Here is a 22,289-nt window from a genome sequence, read left to right on the forward strand (position 1 = left end):
CAAATTTAAGGTAGTAAAAATGCATAAATGAAAAAAGTCTCAATTACCCTTTAATAGAGGTCCTAAATTTGGGGACAGAAAGCGTGGTATTTCGACTACATAAAACTTCAAATGCCGGTCAGATGGCATCTTCTAGGAAGTTTGTCTTTACAAGTCATCATTACAATTTTAGGTGTGTTTAAAGGGGTCATATGATGGAATTTCAAGTTTTCCTTTCTCTTTGGAGTGTTACAGGCTGTTCATGCATAGATAAGATCCCTGAAGTTGCAAAGACTAAAGTCTCAAAACCAAAGAGATATTCTTTATCAAAGTTAAGACTTGTCCACGCCCCCCTAAAACGGCTCAATCAAACATGGCCCCACATGTCTATGTCACGATGTGGGGAGACTTACAAAACACCGCCCAAATGTATACTCAATAAAAGAGGGCATGATTTTTATTCTGGCTGTAGTATTGTTGCTGCCGCAGGCGCCATGTCGTGGAGACGCTGTGTTTCATTGTGAAAGTGAAACTACTATGTTTGGGCTTCCAAAAGAGGACACAACTAAAAATCAAGTCAAGTCAAGTCACCTTTATTTATATAGCGCTTTTTACAATGCAAATTGTGTCAAAGCACTGCACAATATCAAAAAAGGAAAATAATGTGTCAATAAGTTTAAATAGTGTCTTTGCAATCAGGTCGACGATATCGCTGGAAATGAAGCGTCCCCAACTAAGCAAGCCAGAGGCGACAGCGGCAAGGAACCAAAACTCCATCGGTGACAGAATGGAGAAAAAACCTTGGGAGAAACCAGGCTCAGTCGGGGGGCCAATTCTCCTCTGGCCAAACAAACCAGCAGTTCAGTTCCAAACTGCAGCAAGTCAGATTGAATGGGCTCAGCTGGTTCCAGTGGTCTTTTCCGATGGCTGTCTAAGTGGCGGGGTCCTCAATGGGGATCTGTCTCTGGCGTTCATCCAGGTGTCTGGCCTCTGCCTACGATCAGGGACACATACGTCATCTCCCGGCGCTGATCCTCCATCTCAGGTGTTCGGTCATCTCAGATCATGTAATGGTTGGATCCAGACTGAAGTTCTGTAATTCCTAGCTACCCCCGTGGCAGAAACGGAGAGACAAGCAGAGACATGATTAGCGTAGCTGCTGTTCCATCTAAGCAAAAATAAATTGTTCAACCCAAGCTAAAGAATAATAATAATGTAGATTTGATCAGATATAACTGCAGTACAAGATTATAAGATGCATTATGTGAATGCTTGGCTAAAGAGATGTGTCTTTAATCTAGATTTAAACAGAGAGAGTGTGTCTGAACCCCGAATGTTATCAGGAAGGCTATTCCAGAGTTTGGGAGCCAAATGTGAAAAAGCTCTACCTCCTTTAGTGGACTTTGCTATCCTAGGTACTACCAAAAGTCCAGAGTTTTGCGACATTAGAGAGCGGGTTGGATTATAGCGTGGTAGAAGACAAGTTAGGTACGCAGGTGCTAAACCATTTAGGGCCTTATAGGCAAGTAATAATAATTTGTAAATGATACGGAACTTAATGGGTAGCCAGTGCAGAGACTGTAAAATTGGAGTAATATGATCACATTTTCTTGATCTGGTAAGAACTCTAGCCGCTGCATTTTGGACTATCTGTAGCTTGTTTATTGAAGATGCAGGACAACCAGCTAGCAGTGCATTACAATAGTCCAGTCTAGAGGTCATGAATGCATGAACTAGCTTTTCTGCATCAGAAACATGTAGCATGTTTCGAAGCTTAGCAATGTTCCTGAGATGGAAGAATGCTGTTTTTGTAACATGGGAAATATGATTTTCAAAGGACAAGTTGCTTTGTGGTTAAGTTGTATTTACAACACTGTTCCAGAGCAGTACAACGCAAATATTCGAGTGTGTGCAGCACATTTTACAGAGGACTATTTCCTGAACCTGGCAGGAGAGTAGCCTACAATGCTGGCTCGCACAAAGACTGTTTCTATAAAGTGGGGCAATTCCAACTTTGCAAGGACAGTCTGACGCTTCTGACTCACAGCCTGTAAGTATGTTGCTACTGACTATTCAAACGTGAGTTTTGAGCTGTGTAGAGTAGAGCTTGTTGTTTGTCGTTTCTCTGATCACAAATGCAGACATGGTAATGTTTACGCAGCGCGATGCAACGCGATGCCTAAAAAGACAGTCTTATAATCAGTAATTATGTCCCCACTGGATGCAACAAATGCCTTGTTTGTAATGGGTTTTATTGTTTTAGTCTTGTCTGCGTTAGGAAACGCCATCCTAATTAGGGATGCATCGATCCGATACTCAGGATCGGTATCGACTCTGATACGGTCATTTTCTGCAGATCGGGTATCGGTAAGACGAGACCGATCCAAATACGATATCGTGCGTATAATATTGTGTTATTGTTGAGCCCCACGAAAGGCACAAAAACATTATAAAGCACCATAAAGTTTTCGTGCACTATATTTCAAGTGTTCTGAAGCTGTTCCATAGTTTAATCTGAGGTACAGATGAATATTTAAGTCTTTAAATTCAAGTTCAGGTAAACTCTTCTCTCCGCCGCGGCTGTCTGTCATCCTCCATTCAGCGTTCAAACTGCGTGTTGCGTTCGGTTACTACAGTCAAACTCTCTTCAAGAGCGCACAGTTACTGAGGTTTAAAACTGTTAAAAGAAAAGGCTTAAACTTACGCACAGATTTAATACGCTACGCATCAATATCTCTTCCCTTTGTACTTTGAACGTTTCTATGTGGACTCAGAGGGCTGCGCGCTGTGACTCCGTGTTGCTTCAAGCGCATCATTCTGCACACGGGATGCACATAAGCGCTTTCTGCTGCTCTATATTGGAGCCTTACTTTTGCACAATGAAAGATTATTAACAGTCTTTCTTGTTCTGTCCTATCTATCATATGTTGCTGCCTTCATTACTGTGCTACAGATTTAAAAGAAATGCATTTTAATTTTATAGTAGCCTATATATTTATATATAAATGTATTTCACTTCAACTGTTTCCTTATACCAGCAGAATCAACTTTAAACACTTATTTTCTCATTAATAATCACTGTATAAAGTATTTTTGTCATAGATTATGATTATATATTTTTCATTTGAAGTTATTGATATGTAGTAGATTGTGTTTAACACACAAAAGAGTAACACACACAGACACACAGAAGTATAGAAATTCTACATCGATTTAAACCAAAAAAACTGCGCTGGTATCGGATTGGATCGGTATCGGCAGATACTCAGAATTTTCAGGATCGGATCGGATCGGTTCTGAAAACATGGTATCGTTGCATCCCTAATCCTAATATAGGCGTAACATTTCCGTCACACGCTTGAGGTATTCGGCCAATCACAACAAACTGGATAGCTGGCCAATCAGAGCACACCTCGCTTCTCAGAACGATGAGCTTTGTAAAAATCGATGTGTTTCAGAAAGGCGGGGCATAGAGGAGTAACAATAATGTACATTATGTGGAAAATTATTTGTTTTTTGAACTTTAAACCACATAAACACATTGCATTACACCAAATATTATTTTTAGCAACGTCATATGAACCCTTAAAGATACTTTGGCCAAAGCAAAATGGCGATCCTGTCTAAAAAAATCCTGAAAATCCTGCCTAAGATTGTTTAACTAAAAAAATTATAAATAAGAATAATTTAATTAAATTGAACTAATTAACCATTAATACAGACTGTGCATGTACAGAAGATGTCTTCCATATTTTCTCACTGACGCGTCCCCAACTCGGAAAATATGGGCCTAAGGAAAATTCAGTTTTCCCTTGTGGTTACATTTGTGTGTTTAGCTCATAAATATGCACCAGTAGTGCACTAATAGTGAAAGACACAATGCTGTGGCACATTCTGCAGGCTCATGGTTTGTAATCAGTGAATACTGTATAGTTATTCCAAGTGATTGCTTATGATTGTTGATAGGTTGTTACAATGTCTACTTCTTGGTTTTTTATATTCTAATAAGTTATTTTATGTCCCTCATCTAATTAAATGAACAGCTGGCTATAGTAAAGAATAGGCACTTTAAAATAACAATATAAATTCCTTATATGTATTTCAGGTTTGTTTTATATTTAAAAATCCTGCATCATATTGTCATATCAGCAAAAATAAGTATCAGTCAACCTATAATTAGTATGTATTTATTAATTGATGTATTGGTACACAAAGCAATTTGAATTCATATTTATATATATGTTTTGAGTATTTTATGCTTGCAGTTACCCTGTTTGTGCCACAGCCTGTTGAATCAAGTAATGCTGAGACCCTGATTTAACTCTGTTTAATTTATAGACAGGAATGATACTGCAGATATACTGACATTTTGGTGGATGCTAAAATGGGTGAAAAATCCCAAAGCCTTTGATTGGTGGAAGAAACTGAGCTGGAGACCAGCGCATGAGAAGGTCTTAGAGATGGACTCTATTGGCTTGTGTGGGAAAAATCCACCAACCACCCAGAATACCCTAGCAACCGCATGGAACATTTTAGCAATGCGTAGCAACCACCCACAACACCTTCACAGGTGCTCTACTTAAGCCTATTCTAAAGTTCAGGTTTCTTAGAAGTCTGCGGTCTTTAACATCTGCTTCCTTTCATTGAGAAAGGCATCTGGCGTATGTGTACAGTGTGCTGTGTATTTCCTCTCTCCGCCCAACCTGTTTACATGCCGCCAATTCTTCTGCTGACTCTCCAAATGGATCAGTATGCGCCGACCCAATCAGCTTGTTGTGGATTTGTTTAATTTTAGGCCATTAGCATAATTAAGGGCTTATGGGGAAATGTGGTAATTTCATTTTTGGTGAAGAGGATATGTTTTGGTAATGGCTCATTAGGCATGGGTGCATCGGCAGATGTTTAACGGCCCATTGAGAGGAGCTCGCTTAAGGCCGCGACATGCTTCCAAGACTCCTCTTTTTTGATTACAGAGGTCACTTTAATTTCTCACCATTTTGGTAATAGTCCACTTAATTGTTGTTAATTATTTGGAATGAAGTCTTTATGTGCTGCTTGTGTTTTGTTTAGTCTTTGACAGTAAATGATGCTGTGAGCCCCAGAAAGAACCACTTGTGTGTTGTGTTGTATGAAAAATCATTTTTGTCATTTTATGTGTGCATTGCTAGGCTTGGATTGCAGTGATATAAGCAAATATTTCTATCACGTCATTCTCAGTTTGCTTGCTAACAATAGATTCCGTAGTATACACTTCGTCAATAAAATGGAAAAAATCGAAAAGGTCGCTTTTTTTGTAGATTTATTGTTCAGTCAAGTACATTGTAAGATATTTTTTTTATCCATTTTGTTTTCTTCTTTTCAGTTTATTACTAAAAAAGATTGGTATGCACATTTGCATACTTGCAAACATGTCACCTTTCGGGAAATTTTGTTTTGACATTTAAATAGGCCATTCACATGATTCGTGACACACAAAACTTCTCGGATTTGCATGAATGACTTCATATGAATGAACCTCTGAAGGGAACTGACTGTTAACTGAGCATTTTCTGTTAATCTTTCCTCCATATAATACCTAAAAGTAGTGTTCATAAGTGCAGTGTTATTTCAAAACCACATTGCTACTGAAACAACGTGTAGTTCAATTCAATGTTGATGATTAACTGTTTGATATTTGAAAATTTCAGGATTATTGCAAGATTATCAGCATTAATCATTCTGCCTGTCATTTCCAGAATGCTCCCTGCTCTCTAGATATCTGAATCAGAACTGACTCATACTAGAACCAGTTTCCACTGGTTATTGTTTCAGCGTCTCCTGTCTGAATATAAAAGCCTTTACAGGATTGACTGCTAGTAGTAGCACATCTCTGAGCCCACTGCTCTGATATACAGTTTTCCTCGTGTACAACATTAAACAAATTATTGCAAAAGATTGCTGGTGCTTCAACATTAGAACTACATATTAATCAGACTCTCTGCGAAAAAATTAGCTTCCGAAAAATGCATTTCCTACAAATGTATGTATATTTTTATGTAAAATTAAACTCCAATTTTCTGGCTAAAGTCAATTTGTTTAAATGATTGAAACATAATGAACCCAATTTCTGTAGCTCGTTTGACTTCAGATTGAAAATTCCCAAAATAATTTCAGCTGTTATGTACTAAAATAAATGTACAGTCTTTTATTTCTTTCTGGAATTGTTGATCATGAAGAAAACATAGTTTTTTTTGCAATGTCTTTCTAAGAATTTGTTTTTCAATACATATGCCCAGTGAAAACGATTATCTGTGATTGTTTTTTCCCTGATGTGCAGCCCTCATGATGTTTCTGACTAATGTTGACAGTATTTTATTGGTTTGCATGTCAGATTTATTGATGCTTTTGCCTCTTGTTGGTCATAGCTTCGTCACTTGGGAAACGATGAAGTGCACATCGTGTGGTCAGAGCACACACGGGATTACAGACGAGGAATCATTCCCACCGACTTCGGAGATGTCCTCATCATCATCTCCCCGATGAAGAACCACATGTTCTTTGTTCAGATCATGAAAAAAACCCAGGTACGTCCCTCGTGGTGAAGATAATGACATTACGTTACATTAAAAACCACAGCCGTCCACCATAACTTACCAGATTTTCATATATTGCGTGAAATGCCTCTCCCGAGGCGTCTTAAGATCTTGGTCAGGATGTGCGATGTTTAGCTGATTGTCAGGAGATGTAGATTGTGGCTGGAAGGGCTGGATGGTATCTCTTCCTGTCTGTTCTCTGAAAGCACTAATGCTGGAAGTCCATTACTGCACTGTCGGCACGCCACTCTCATCGCGGTCAAGCTGCCTTTCATCTTCCTCCTCCTGCGTCTGCCACTAGATCCCCAGAGAAACCGAGAGTGTATCATTTGTAATTTCTCGCAAACATGTCACCTCTACGAGACTTGACTGCTGTGTGCGTTGACTGGCCTGGATGCTGTCGGATGTATGGTTCCTGCAGCATGTCACCAGCTGCAATTAGTGAAATTCCCTCAGCCGTGTCACTGTTATCTGCTGTTCCACTCAAATAACTCTCATTTCATCCACTCAAGAAACACAAGCCTTGGCAAAAGGAAGTGATGCGTTATCCATCCGCTATCTGTCCCGCACATTGATTTTTTTCCCAGTCTGTTTGTGGTGTACACATATCACATGCAACATGGGGTCGAGAATTCCTGTAAATTGATTTTGCATTTAAAACTTAAAACAGTATTTCTTCATTATTTGCTCTGTCTCAAGCAGGTTCCTTTCTTTGGGCCTCTGTTCGACGGGGCGATAGTGACTGGAACGCTGTTGCCGAGTCTGGTGCGGGCCACATGCATCAATGCCAGCAGGGCTGTGAAGTCTCGACTGCCACTTTACCAGAGTTTGTATCCTTCAACTTTACGGTTGGTAACCAGTTATCTGTGAGATCACAACGTTCTGTATGTGATTTGACACTAGTTTTGTACTTGTAGGTAGAACACACTCTGAGTGTGTCTCATTCCACTCTGTTGTTCCCTATCTTTCTAGTGAACATGAAAATTGACACTGATATCTCTATGATATGTGATACGATTAATGAGGTTGTTTGTTAATATGTAGCTATAGCGTTTAGAGACACCATTGCTGTATAACGCAGCACAAGCGATTATGTTTTTGGCATTGTGTGGTGTTCTTTGTTATTGCTGTTAAAAGTACAGCTCATCCATTTCTGGCAAAGACATGGCATCTTTTCTGGGTAAGTAAATGGTTTTTATGGTGTATAGTGGGAGTTTTTAGGGAGCAAAAGATTGAGTGCACTGGAATGGCCCTAGAAATGCCTGGATAGTGCATATTTTTCTGCTGAACTAGGGAGAAGACTGAAACAGACTCGCTGTGTCTGTTATACAAGTAATAATTGTCTCCGGATGATGAATTATTACAAATCAATTCCCAAGTTGAACTGTGGAAGCCATACACTTCGAGTGTCCATTAATTTTCAATAATTCATTGGCTGGGAACCAATTGCTATGCTTATGCCATGGCTTGTTTGTCTCATAACCTTTCTATCTGCATGTAGAATTTCTTCCCTTCTCCAATGATTGAGTATCTTGCTTAGAAAAACTCCAATATGCTAAAAAAAGTAATTTGGTAATTTTCACAAAATAATATCTAAAAGGAACACTAACGTAAAAGGTCATTACTTTAGAATAATGATCAGCTGAATGTATGCTTTTCAAATAAATAAAAATATAGTTACAATATGTTGATTTAACAGGAAATAATTTTGCTATCCGAGAAGTGCTGAGTGATCATTTAATTTTTTATTTCTTTGAAAGAAGTCTCTTCTGTGCACCATGTATTTGATCAGAAATACAGTAAAAATCGCAATATTGTGAAATATTATTACATTTTATAATACAATTTTTCTATGGGAATATACTTTAAAAAGTAATTTATTGCTGTGATCAAAGCTGAATTACTCCAGCCATCAGAGTCACATGATCCTTCAGAAATCATTCTAATATGCTGATAAACATTTATTCTTTTTATCAGTTTGAAAACAATTGTGCTGCTGAATGTTTGTGAAAACAGCAATACTTTTTATTTATTTATTTATTTCCAGGGTAAATAGAAAAATAGATTTGCTAAAATGAAAGTTCAAAAGAACAGCATTTATTTGAAATAGGAATCATTTGTAACAAATTAGGTAATTATAAAACATTAATCATACAGATACCAAAACTATGAATGGTAGTGTGGGCAAGTGAGAAAAACGATTGACATTAATTTTTCAGATTAGCGGTCCGTTTTGACCAGTCAGGTATTCCTATAGCACTGCGTGTGACGTTTATTTAACACCTGTAGCGCTATGAGGAACAGATCATAAGTAGATATTGCCGCATCATGTCTGATTTTTAATTCTGCTCTTTCCTGTCTGCAGTGATATTGCATCAGTGTGATCATTATTGTGAGTGGGTGTGTGTGTGACGGTTAATTGTCTCTTGTGAATAGGGTGTGAAAGGCCATTAAGGATATTCTGCTTTCACAGCTTCCTGCAATGACTTGATCTGTCTCTATGAATAATTGATCTGCTTTTGGGGGCTGCTTCTACACCACTGTCTCTTATCTGTCCGTCACAGGAACATCTGCTCGACAGTCACCTCTTACACTGTGTGTTTCTCTCGCTCACTCGTCCTCTGTTTGTCTTTCCATTGCTCATCCCATCTCTTTGTCCAAGTTCACAACACAGGCCTGATTCCAAATCATGTTGTTGTTGGTTTGAGGTTGTGACATATGAAGTTTGTCCCATGTCAGACACTGACCTGAACAGGCGGTGCTCCTATATTGACCCACATGTGTAAAACAACAGTGATTAATTATGAGGGTACAGAGACAGGGCAGTATTTTCAAGTCATCACTAAAAGAAAATTCACCTCATCTAGTTTTTAAATGCAGTAATCTTATTAACGTTATAAACCCTATTGGTAGTAAACCATGCATTTATACAGGGCGCTGCTGGCCAAATGGGTGCCCGAAGCAGGATTTTATTGTTGTGCCCCCTCCCTCAAATATTATGGAAGTTAAAAAAAAACACCTACCATAGGGGTCAAAATAGAACTTTGATAAAACATAAAAGTAAATCAATTGTCATTTAATTGTATTATTTACAGTTGTAGCTCTAGACAGTTACCTATGGCAGTCATCCAGTTGTCTGATTGATTTTATGGTCTCAAGCATTCGGAAATCACACAAAAGAAAATTAAGCAGTTTTACTGCGAAAACTATGGTTAATTTTTGTAAGGGTTGTGATGTTCACATGTTTTTTGTTGAAGAATTTATAGAGGTTGTGTCATCTATAGCAAAAAGGTGGGAAAAAATGAAAGATTAAGTGGATATTTGAATGAAATGTTTGGTCAATAGCCTATTAAACAAGGATGTGATCGTCCTGTAATTGTAACAGCAGCAATTACCAGGCCTTTGGCGCCCTTTACCGGCATTTCTAACATGTAATGTTGAAAAAAAAAACTAAAACAATGGACACCATCACAAAATTTGTAATGGTTTTACTGGTTATAATGGGACTTGTATTGGTTTTTAATGGAAACTGTAATGACCCTGTTGGTAATTGGTCACCTTTTATTGGTGGCTTGTTAAAACCAATAAATCCTAATGGAATATGTCCCAAAACACACTACAAAAAAAAACATTTTTTAATGGTTAAAAGTTGATGGTTTGTAATGGCAATTGTGATTCATTTGTGATGGTATTAGAATTTTCTGTGATGATTCTATTGTTTTGTTTTGTTTTTTCAGCAGGGTTGCTTTATTGTTTTTATATAATGCATTTTTAATCATTTTAAAGGCTGTTGTTGGCTTAGGTCTGTTTTTATAGCCACAAAAAAATATTATCTTAATACTTCTTTGTATATTATTATTTGAAGTAACAAAACCATGGTTAATTTGTGGTTACCATGGCTACAAGAACCATGTTTTTTTTTTTCGTTAAAACCATGGCTAACTTTCGTAAGGGAACATGGAAAGGATATTAGATGCATTGGTGGTGGTGAAATTATTACCGACATTAAAACACGTTATTAACCTCAACATAGTTGTCCATCAATTATGATAATTTGCATTCAGCCGCAAACATGAGGTGCGAGCAGTCGCAGATGCGGGAATGGCGCGTCACTTTTATGTTTTATTTTTTTTGAGCAACTGGGATGGTGTCCCCCCGGGACTTGGTGCCCTACGCGGAGGTACTGCATATATATTTTTAATCAACATGTCATAACTCGATCTTCTGGTGATATTGACAGACCAGTGTTAATTTAGTATTAATTATTTACTATTCATATTTTGAATTAGCTTTTCTTTTTATATTTTCAGTTTTCATTGCAATTAAATTTTTAGAAATTTTGTAATGTGCTTTTGTAAATTTTGGTGCTCTTTGTTTTTAGTAAAATAGCTTTATATATTTTAAATTTCAATTTTGGGTTTATTTCATTTCACAATTTTAGTATTTCAGCTTTTATTTCAGTTAGTTGCAAAGGCAACATTTCTGTTTCCATTTAGTTTAGGTTTTCCATGTAATCTTTATTTTTTCTGATTCATTTCAATTAATTTTTTTATTAGATTTTGTTTTAGCTAACAATAAAATTGCGGCAGACTTCTATCTTGTGATGTATGCCTGGCTCCTCCAATCATTTAGTTTGCTTAAACCCCTCCCCTTTCTTACATTCGACTGCAAACTCTCATTTAGACAGGCCTCCCACATCTCAGAATCAAATCAACAACCGATGGATTGAACCAACTCCTGCCCTACATTTTCTCTTACTAAAAGGAAAAGGAAAAAAGGAAAGATCTGTTGCCACTTCAGTTTCATCATGCTCCTCAACGCATTGTCTTAAGTTATTTCAGGATGTCTAGAGCAGCCTTGGACTATATATGTCAGGCTATATATGTAAAGCATGACCGAAAATCGCTTCGCTTTCATCTAGTGATCGACCGATATTTTTTTTTTTTTATAACCGATAACAATTATTTGCATGTTTATGTGCCCGATAACCGATATGCAGAACCAATATTTATTTACTGTTATAAATTAAATAAATGACTGTGTGAAGTAAGTCCATACTTCACTTTGGTTTTTCCTCCTTTCAGTCATCTTAAAAAATGTTTTGAGAATTAGCAGTCTTTCATGCAGGGCTCTAGACTCATTCTTCCCACTGATCTCACTTTTGCTACTAACTTCCTCAGTTGGTCGCACGAGCACATAATTTGGTTGCAATTTGTTTTTGATACAGCATTTGATTAATCAATGCATGCTAATTAACTTTTATCATAGTTTATAGTTATATGGTAATGAAAGTGTTCAACATTCAACTCGTTCTTTTTCATCGGTATTATTTGTGATTTAAATTTTGCTTTCACTTTCAAATTTGCGATCTTGGTGTCACATTTTACAAGAAAAGATAATTGTCTGTTTTGCTTATATCTATACACCTTTCACTTTTTAAGACTAAAACAAAAGATGGATTCATTGTTATTCTTAATTAAAAAGCACAACAACAATAAAACAGTACGTTACAATGACAAACTAGCTTACATAACATTTATTAACAAAAACGAATAAGACGAGGCATGGCACAGGACACACCACATGCTGTACTATATACCTAGTATATTACAGAATGTTTAGCAAACTCTGAGGAAACAAATACATATTCATATTTTTTTTTTTTTTAAAGAAAGCCTCCATAGCGTAACGTGAGGTAAACAGCAAAGATAACAAATTTAGTTGACCATGCACTCGTACAAATGGGACCACGTCAAATTTGAACTCTCATAAAATGACCATTTTGGTCGCAGTCTAGAGCCCCGTCATGTTAAATTTAATCTTCGTATTACAACAATAAACAACATTTTAATGTTTTCAAATGGAGAAAATAAATAAAGGACAGGAGTCATATCAACTTAATTTTTAACTACAGTTTTAGTAGGTTTATAAGCTGTTTAATAGGATAAAGAGTGAAGAATAATTCACTGGATAATGTTAATTCACAGAATAATATTCTCTGGAATATTGGAATATAACAAGCATTGTATTTTATTGCATTTCTGAACTGGCATGCTCTAAATTATGCTGCTGACTGCGCGGTTTATCTATGCATTTACACAGAACTATAGGCTACTCAAACTGTGATCGATTGCAGAGAATTTCCATAGAGTTGTATCAATTTAGATGTTTATAAACGAAATAATGGTTATATAGTAAGTGTTAATACAATTTAGGGTGCTTCAAAAAAGTGAATCTTGTTAAAAGTTACATGCGGTGGCCGTGCTGAGCATTTCTTGAGCATCAACCGCTGAGTGAACTGCAATATGAAAGCGGCTTCACGAGACTAATGATGAGCATATAGACAACAGAGAGAGAATTAAATTCAATGCTTTTATTTCCAACATGCAATCATTCATGGCTGTATTATTTAATTCATGCAAAGTTACGTCTTTATTGGGAGAGGACTTGACAGATTATCTACGTGACTCCGACTTCACGAGACTAATAGACCACAGAGAGAGAATTAAATTCAGCGCTTTTATTTCCACCATGCGCTAATTCATGGCTGTGTTATTTCAAGCAAAGTTATATCTTTATAGGGACAGGGCTTGACAGAGTATCTTATTTATCATATTTCTTAGAGCCAAGTTGCCTAAACTACATATCAGGCATTTATGTAATACATCTAATTTGTGCATTAATGACTGTAATATTAAATAGTTTACTAACTACAGCAAATCAAGTACCTGCACGCCGTTGTTGTTGTTGTCTCGTCTCCCCTCAGATGCGCTGCAATTACGATCCTGCGCGCAATTCTCAAAACACCCACAAGATGTCTGTGTTTATCGGTGAATCCGATATTACAAAACCGATATCCGATTATGGAAAAATGCTTAAATATCGATATATCGGTCGATCTCTACTTTCATCCTAGCTGTTCACACTGAAGTTACATTATGAAAAGTATGATGCATTTCCGGTTTATTCCCACATGTGAAAGTGGCTCAGAATGGAATGGTCAATATTCGTTTACACTCTCATCCAAAAACAGATCTGCATCACACATCAGGGGGAAAAAACGCTGCAGTGTGAATGTAGTCCTCTTTCTTCTCTCTCTAACAGTCTGTCGCTCCCCGTCAGAACAATGACCTTGCTTCACAGTCTGAGAGATGTCTGTTTTCGTGCAGAGATGAAATCTTCTCTGGAGTTTTCTGCTTCACAATGGTCGGGGTCCCTGCAATCTTCCTGCTTGTTGTGCTTGGTGCTCCAGCGTAATTAGTTGAATATTTCTTCAAAGCGAGTCCTCGTGCTCCCAGCACAGGCTGATAAAAGCAGGTGTCTCTCTCTGGCCCTGCCGCAGAGATGGAGGGGCCTCCAGCGGGCTACACCATCATTCAGCTTTAATTGGATGGGTTTTGGTGAAATGACCACCAGCGCTTGGCATGGGGCACTGCAATACACCCCTGTGCCCTGCGCTGTCCCACACCCTTGCCTTCTATTGTCCGTGTATGCAGGTGAATGTTTGGAGCTATAATCTATGGATCTCTATCCCACTCGGTTCTGGGATTATGCTTTTCCAAAGGACTTAGCTTGAATGGAGAGTCCCCGCTCCTGCTGACACCTTTCACATTGCGCATAATGTGTCGTGATTATTGATTCATCAGCTGCTGCGAGTTTGAAGTGGGTCATGCTGAAGCCCTGCGCAGGGAAACTTGGAATATATTACAAGATCAATAAATGAAGAAAATTCATCTTCAGCTGATACATGAGCCTTTTGTTCCTTAATGTTCTCACTCGTGTTGATATTGCTCAGGAGCAGATTGGGCTCTCTTGAAGGGATTGTTCACACACAAATGAGAGTTCAGTCATTATTTACTCACCCCGGTGTTGTTCTAATGCCGTATGACCTTTCTTTTTCACACCACAAAAGGAGATTAAAAAATACGTCCCCCTCGCTCTCGTCCATGTAATGCAAGTGAATAGTGACAAGCCATGTCAAACTTAAATACGCTAAACTCAAGCCAGCTGATTTTTTTTTTACATCATTTACATTATCCGTTTAACTATTTACATAATTTACATTATGACTAAAAATGAAGGGAGTTGGTGCATATGACCATGTTTGATAGCTACTGAACATTTACAACTCCCTGTGACGTTTTGGTGTTATGCAACAGCAAGCCAAGGCGAATTTTATACAAATTTTAATACGAATTTTACCTCTTAAAAAAAGATTAACTCCAACTTAATAATGAAGTCTTAAATTATTGTAGTAATTAAAAGAGATAAAAGATTATTATAGTAATCTGAAGTCCTTTGAGCTGTGAGTTGATCAGCGAGTCTTCAGAAAGAACTGTCACACCAAGCATCACCACCCACATCTCAGGACATATTCGCATGTAAAGTTAGTTTCTTTGTTTGTTTTTTTATGTCTATTTTGTATTTATTGTGTCATGTCGTCTTCCCATGTTTTGTCTTACTACATTATGGTCTGTTCTGCAAACAAATTTAAAAAAAAAGAAAATACACCAAGCCTGTTGTTTCTTTTTACCAAAAAAAAGTTCCTAAGAACATTTGTTTTTTATGTATTTAGTTATTTATAATTGTTTTTGTTTTTTGTAAACTGCACTTGAATCCAGCCACTGTTTGTGAGCAACACCAAGTCATGATTTAAAGTAACAGCAGCAGCTCTAGGTAGGAAATTAAGTGCTGAATCAGTGCGATACAAAAGAGATTAGAACAGTTTAGATCGCACTGATGGCATGTAAATGTTCCTGTCAGTCACTTAACAGCATTGGCAGCCGTTCATTCAAATGAAATAGTTTAGTGCATGAATTGTCACACCGAATGTTTGTCTGGGTGTGAACAGGTCTTCAGATGCTGTCCATGATAATGGTTTATGTTTGCGCTGTGCTGTTTTTCCTAATTCAGCCAGCTTTGCGTTGACTTGCAAGATGTCCTGTTGCAATGCAGGTCAAAGACCGCTTCTATCAGCTGTCCATATGCGTGACATCCCGTATCATCATTGAGTTATGTAGAGTTGACAAGTGGCCAGCTGGTTTAACTCTTTTACCACTGAGCCCTTCCTTGGTCTAAGGTCAGTGTGTCACTGTCTCTTCACTCTCTTTCTGTCAGTCTCTGTGTGAAGTTGACATGCTTCAGTCCACGTGGGGTTTGCGATGGCAGACCAGTGGCCTTTAAGAAGTGAAGCAGAGATTCACTGACCTTCAGTCTCTGTGCTGCCTCCCCTGCTGAAGAAGAATCAATGGAGTGACTCCCTCTCTCCTCCAGGCTCAGATCCATCTTTAGGCACCAATCAATAGCCATAATCTGTTCCTGCCCGCCGTCAGTCATGCACGATTCAGCTTTTAGCACCCGTGATGGATATTTGAGGGTGAGTTGAGGATGTGGTCTCATATAGACCGTAAAACAAGTATCAGCGATTTAGAATGAAGATTATGAATGTGATTGTCTGGTTGTCATTGTGGCCATCCGGCCATATAGAACAGATCTGACTGTGTTCATATTAGTTGCTTATTAAATCACAAGATCCATGCGCTATATTAAAATGCATGTCAGGGTTGAGCCTACTTCCTCTCTTGTATTGTAATGCAGAGTCTGACATTTGACTGTCGACACGTTGCAGATTATTCTGGCTAAGAACCATTTAGTAAAACTGGAAGAGGCTGTCCCAGTGACCCCATTAACTGTTTTTGCATGATGTTTGAGGCCATGAAATTAATGATACTGCAAAAATAGACCAACATAATATAATAGTAGATAACAGCATTCAAATAATGGTGCAGCAGTTTCTCCAAATGGCTGTATGGAGAACACTGAAGAGTCCCCTCCCCTGTCTGCTAACGTGGGTCTCCCAACTCGCCAGCTGTTACTGGAGGCCCTGACATCGTCCAGTGTGTTCAGATCACCGAGTTACGCCAACTCACTCTCCCACCCTGTCTCTCTCTGTCCATCTCTTCTTGTCCAGACCTGCACACGTTCAGGACTATGTTTTGAATAGCATTCTTCCATACTGCACTTGTTATTGCGTTCCATTTCTGATTTGATGGGTGATTTCTTGGCTTATTATTTGACACTGCCAAATGGTAAATATGATTAAAATGTCAGATAAAAAATACATGCCTTCACAGAGAACCAAAACTAAGGTGTTCAGAGGTTGTGGCGCTTTCCTCATTGCTCAGTTATTCAAGTTTCCTATTCATTGTAGTGACGCTAGTAGTGCAGAAATGAAACAATTCAATACAAATGTTAATTTAAAGATTTCCAATTGAACAACATGTTCTAAATTAAACATGCAATGTGGAAAAAAAAGGAACTACATATTTTTCAGTTTATGGGACCTTTTGACTTTTGACAAGAGCTGTGAATTACTTACAAGAAATGTGAATACATAAAAACCAATGTTATACCATCAGAATGCTGTCTTAACTACTTAAACAGCTGTCTGAACAAAGAATTTTAAATTGAACAATATTGCTGAAATGTTAAAGGTTATGAGTTCCCAGCATTAATAAATTACACTGTTACTATTATAGGATTATTGTTTTGCAGTTTAGTGGCGTTTGTTGAACCTTTTTTTGTTGCTGTTTCTGTTGTTCTTGCTTTGTCATTGTTGTCATTATATAGGCTATATCATTTTTATAAGGCTCCTATGTTTAGGTTCAGTAATTTTACTGTAATATATATATATATATATATATATATATATATATATATATATATATATATATATATATATATATATATATATAATATGAAAAATGTACTGGCTTAATAAGGCATTTTATATATGGTGAATATTTGTATCTATTTGTATAGAGTAATTTGGGACAGTTTTTGAGACAATAGTTGAAAGAACCTAAAAGTCTGAATGGATCAAGTTGCATTGAATTTTCTTTCTTTTCAATTGCTTTTTCACTGTGTGTGTGTGTGTGTGTGTGTGTGTGTGTGTGTGTGTGTGTACATGTTGTAGCTTTCTACTGTGTGAAATAATACTTACAGTTTCACAAATAGTTGGCAGTATATACTGCACAGTGTTCAGTAACTTGTAACTAACACACACACACATTCAAGGGAGGCTCCCATCCTCAGGCCTGTCAAGCCCAGCCATGAGTGGAAAGTCAGTTTTTCCCATATGGCATATGGCGTCTCACTGCTGCCTCTTTATATGAAATACTCAAGTATTCTCCCACCCAGCCACCCACCCTCTCTCTCTCTCTAACACTGAATGACTCATAGCATTACTCTTCTCTCTCTCTCTCTCTACCCCTCCTGCTGCTTGTGATGCCTGGAACAAAGAATAGTGACACACACACACAAATGCCCGTGGGGGATTTTCTGTTATGGTAAAGCCAGGACTTAAACACAGGTCAGTAAACAACTCCGTGACAGAACAACAAAATAGGACAAAAACAGGTGGCAGATATAATAGGTGTGTGCATGAATCTCATGTACTTCATGTTTATCCAGCCTTGGCTCTGCCTGGGCTTTCTTTTCTGCACATCATCATCATGCTCGGAATCCTCAATAGCTTTTTTAATCAAATTTCCGCAGGGAGCAGGAAGACTCCTGGGTCATCGAGCCGTGTCTAATTCGATACGAGTACAGCATGCTACTGGGTCAAACTTCTTCATACTTTATCAACCTGAGATGAAATACTCACTTGATGATATTCCCCTTTTCCTTCTGTTTTGCTGCTCTCTAAGCACAATTTTAATGCTTGTAAAGAGGATGAGAGTATGGGAATGAATTTCTTTCTTAATTTTTTACAATTTCTAAAGACAATTTTATGGTGCTTGCTCATGCAAAAATAATTCTTGAGTGGTTGGCGGGGTGTTCTGGACTCTTAAAAATAAAGGTTCCAAGTAAGGGGCTTTCGTAGCAAGAACCAGTTTTGGTTTCCCAAAGAACATTTTAGCGAAAAGTTCCAATACAAACATTCAATGGTTGTTAAATATTCTTCATGGAACCATAAATGGCAATTTAGAAACTTCATTTTTAAGAGTGAAGAAAGATTTTAGTTCTCCAAAGAACCTTTCTTTTTTCTTTTTTTCTTAGTGCAGAACATTTTAAAAATCTTTTTCCAATGTAAAGAACTTTTTGTGGAATGGAGAGGTTCCAATCAAGATTTTTTTTTTTTAAACCGTATACTACTTTACATCAAAATTGTCTCCATACGCTATAGGAATACCAATGGTTGCTTTAGTAAGGACAGTATATCATTTAAAAATGAGCTTAGTTGTTGCAGCTACTGGGTGTTTGTTGCTCAGCCATTTTTTACATCACAGAACGTCTGCGCCAATGTGATTGAATTTGACAATCTACATTTAAACTTGAACCTCCATCTCCTCCCACAAAAAAAAAAAATCACTAGCACTCCATTAGGCATTCATGCTTGACATCTGTCTATGTTCTGCCACTATTGTGAATGGAGGAGCCATTGCCAGATCAGGGTGGGATCCCCCAGCGTGTGTGTGAGAGGTAGAGTTACGCAGAGCTTGCTCCTTTATTAATGCTCCCTCAGGAGTGACGTTACTAAAGCGCCTGTAAGCGTGAGAGCGGCTCCTGTTGGCACCTGCCAGCTTGTGTTTTTGCACTCTGCCATAGTGTTTTCTGCTGTGTTGTTGTTGTTTATTTTGTGCACATGGGAGACAACTGTATTAAATGTGAAACAATGGGGAAACGATTGCCTCCAAGCAAGGGTGTAGATTTGATTTTAACATCAAATGCTCTACAAACACATCGTGTTTTCATGTACACAGTGAAATTGTCTGTTATGGCTGATTACCTGTTCTTGTTTAGATGGAATATTTATATATTTACCTGTCTGTCCCCTACTCACAATGTCCACCCAATACACAGGACATTGATGGTTTTACCACTCTATATAGTAAAAATAAATAAATAAGTATATTTTTACTATTAATAAATAAAATTAATATTATAATATTTTAACAGAAATTAATATTTTTATTCAGCAAGGATTCATGAAATTGATCAAAAGTAACAATACACAGTTACAAATTATTTCTATATTAATTAAATGCTGTTCTTTTGAACTTTATAATTATTAAAGCATTGTGAAAAAAAGTAAGGTTTTTCAACGCTAATAATAATACGTGTTTCTTGAGAAACATATCAGCATATTAATTAATTAAATTAAATGTATATTAATTAAATATTAGGATGATTTCTGAAGGATCATGTGACAATGAAGACTGGGGGTAACGATGCTGACAATTCAGCTTTGATGACAGAAATAAAATATATGCAAAGAGAAAACAGAAATTTTTAATTGTAAAAATAATTCACAATATTTGCCATTTTTACTGTTTTTTGATAAAATAAATAGAGACTTCTTTCAAAAACATTAAAAGGGTCCTATTATGCTCTTTTACAAAGTCTTGATTTTGTTTTGGGGGTGTACTAGAACATGCTCTCATGCTTGGTGGTTCAAAAATCGAATTATTTTTCACATAATTTACATTATTACAATACCTTTCTCCCCAGCCTGACACAAACGGCTCGATTAGTTCTGGGTTTGATGAAGGCCCGCCTTCTGACAAACGAAATGTGTTGTGATTGGTTAGCTGTTCCAGTGCGTGGTGATTGGTAAGCAGCTTAGACGGTGTTTCAGTATTGCCCCGCCCCTTGCCAGAACAGCAAGTTCGTCAATATTGCCATATCTATTCAGACCTCGAGAACATTGAACAAGAGGATCACGCATGGATATTGCAAGACATATTAAAGTGGTAATGTTATTGTTCTTGTTTTTTTTTGGCTAAATCACGTTTTAGATGGGATGTCAACAACAGCTTAAAAATAACTGCATTGACTTTTTACAGTTAAGTGCAACGGTAATATATATTATGTTTATTGTTCTTTAATTCTAACATTATAACATGAATTGCACTGAAACTGTTATACAGTTGAATTTATTTATACCATAGTCCCACAGATTTACACTATTTGTGGCCGCACATATATATGCAATTTAATTCTCTGCCAGCAGGAGGCGCTGTTGGAGCAGGAGCGATAGAGGTTTACAAACGTCTGATGTTTTATCAGACATTATATGCAAGATGAAATGAAAATGACATCCAAAATTTTCTGAAAACAGTTGGTTTCCATCAGAAATACAGTGATATAAAAACCACCCGCACCGGGATTTGATTTTGAAACGTGCAGTGCTCCTCGGCCCCCAACCATTCAAATTTCCATAGGCGGGATTTAAAATTTGTGATGTCACAAATACAGCAAAACAACTTTGTAGTCCAAGCGAGCCGTTCGTTGTAGTTCTTAAAAAGGGATTTTTTTTTTACTAAATATCTCCCTTTGAAGTGGACTTTGATATTTGTAGTTTTGTAGATCGTTTTATGCCCAAACATACACACTGACTAAAACTGAAAGTGAAAAAGCATAATAGGACCCCTTTAAAATACATACTGATCAACTTTTGAATGGTAAATACATTTCTCTCATACTTAAATGCAACTTGATTTCAAATCAAATCTAAATGTTAGACTCCAAGAGCTTACGTTCTTGAGCCAGAGACTCTCAGCCAGTGTAGATATTGGTTGACTGTAACGTGTATTCGGTCACTAGAAATGTTGGTCTGGTAAGTTTGTCGCGCATGACCCTCCCGTCCATACCCAAGGAAAAATCTCTAAACGGACATGAAGTGCTGTAGCTGAGCATAGTTCCTGCCTCTGTTTCTTTTTATCTCCGTCTCTTGTTGGTCCGCCAAGCAGGATGGACGTTTCGGAGCCGTGCTAATTGTGATTGATGGCGGAGGAGGGGAGGACGAGTGTTAAACCTGCTCGTCTTCTCAGAGTAATTAGCATCCAGCTAGCGGTTCCATCTGTCTGCCCAAGCCCTGTTTAATTAATGAACTTTCTTCTCCTCCCTCCTCAGGCTGCCAACTCTGGGAGAAAGCTGTTAGCCCTCTCAGGTTATCCAAATGGATGTCGCTCCGCTTTTTGTTTGTCGCCCGTGTGCACAATGAACGCGTTCGCATTGATGAGCCGTGTGTGGGTTTTGTCTCTAGCGCTTTGTCTATAGTCTTGTAAAGGGAGTGATAATGAGCAATTCTGGCAAGCTTGGGCACTTAAGTGTGGGAGTATTTGAATGTACGAGAGCGCGTGTTTCCAGAGCACTGTTGCTTTAGTTTTGTTTGTGTTTTGTTTCTCGCTCATTAGAATGAGATTGCCTGCGGCAGCGGAGGTATTCTTCGCACGATGGTCTTTCTCAAAAGATCTCTGGCGTCTCGAGGCTCGTGCGTGCCAGGATGTATACGTGTTTGTTTGTGGGAGAGGGCTTGCGTGTCTTTGTGTTTGCGTCTTCACGCATGCCTGATTCTCCTCTCGCTAATCGTCACGGTTGTTCAGTGGCGGACCTCGTTAAAGCTCATCTCTCATTCGGGAGGTTTCTTTGTCTGAGGCCGCTGCTGATAAGAATACTGCCTCTAGGGCTCTTGTGATACTGAAATCCTCCAATGGTGAGAGAGTCTTCAATCGGTGAATATCAGCAGTGCTCTGATTGCCATTCAATCTCCCGGAGCTCTCCGGGCCTGAATGAAGTCTGCTTATCCTCTCTTATGCCACACATATCCAATTCTTCCCTAAATGTCACTCAAATGTCAGCCACCATATAAGCCACCGACTATACTGTACGTCCCGTGATACGTTTTTTTCTTTGTTGTGTTGTTTTTGTAAATCAGCATTGACGCTAATTTAA

General features: G+C 37.8%; 1 protein-coding gene across 4 annotated transcripts in view; it reads left to right on the forward strand.

Annotated features, from left to right (window-relative positions):
- The window catches only part of LOC306886696 (ral GTPase-activating protein subunit alpha-2-like), a 175,581-nt gene that overhangs the window by 129,364 nt on the left and 23,928 nt on the right, over positions 1 to 22,289 (forward strand). For all 4 annotated transcript variants that reach the window (XM_079444010.1, XM_079444012.1, XM_079444009.1 and 1 more), the window contains exons 37-38: positions 6,384 to 6,542; positions 7,254 to 7,381. In XM_079444010.1, the coding sequence (XP_079300136.1) occupies positions 6,384 to 6,542; positions 7,254 to 7,381 (287 nt within the window). The remainder of the gene's footprint in view (positions 1 to 6,383; positions 6,543 to 7,253; positions 7,382 to 22,289) is intronic.

Source organism: Barbus barbus, assembly GCF_936440315.1.
Source record: "Barbus barbus genome assembly, chromosome: 20".
Classification (NCBI taxonomy): Eukaryota; Metazoa; Chordata; class Actinopteri; order Cypriniformes; family Cyprinidae; genus Barbus; species Barbus barbus.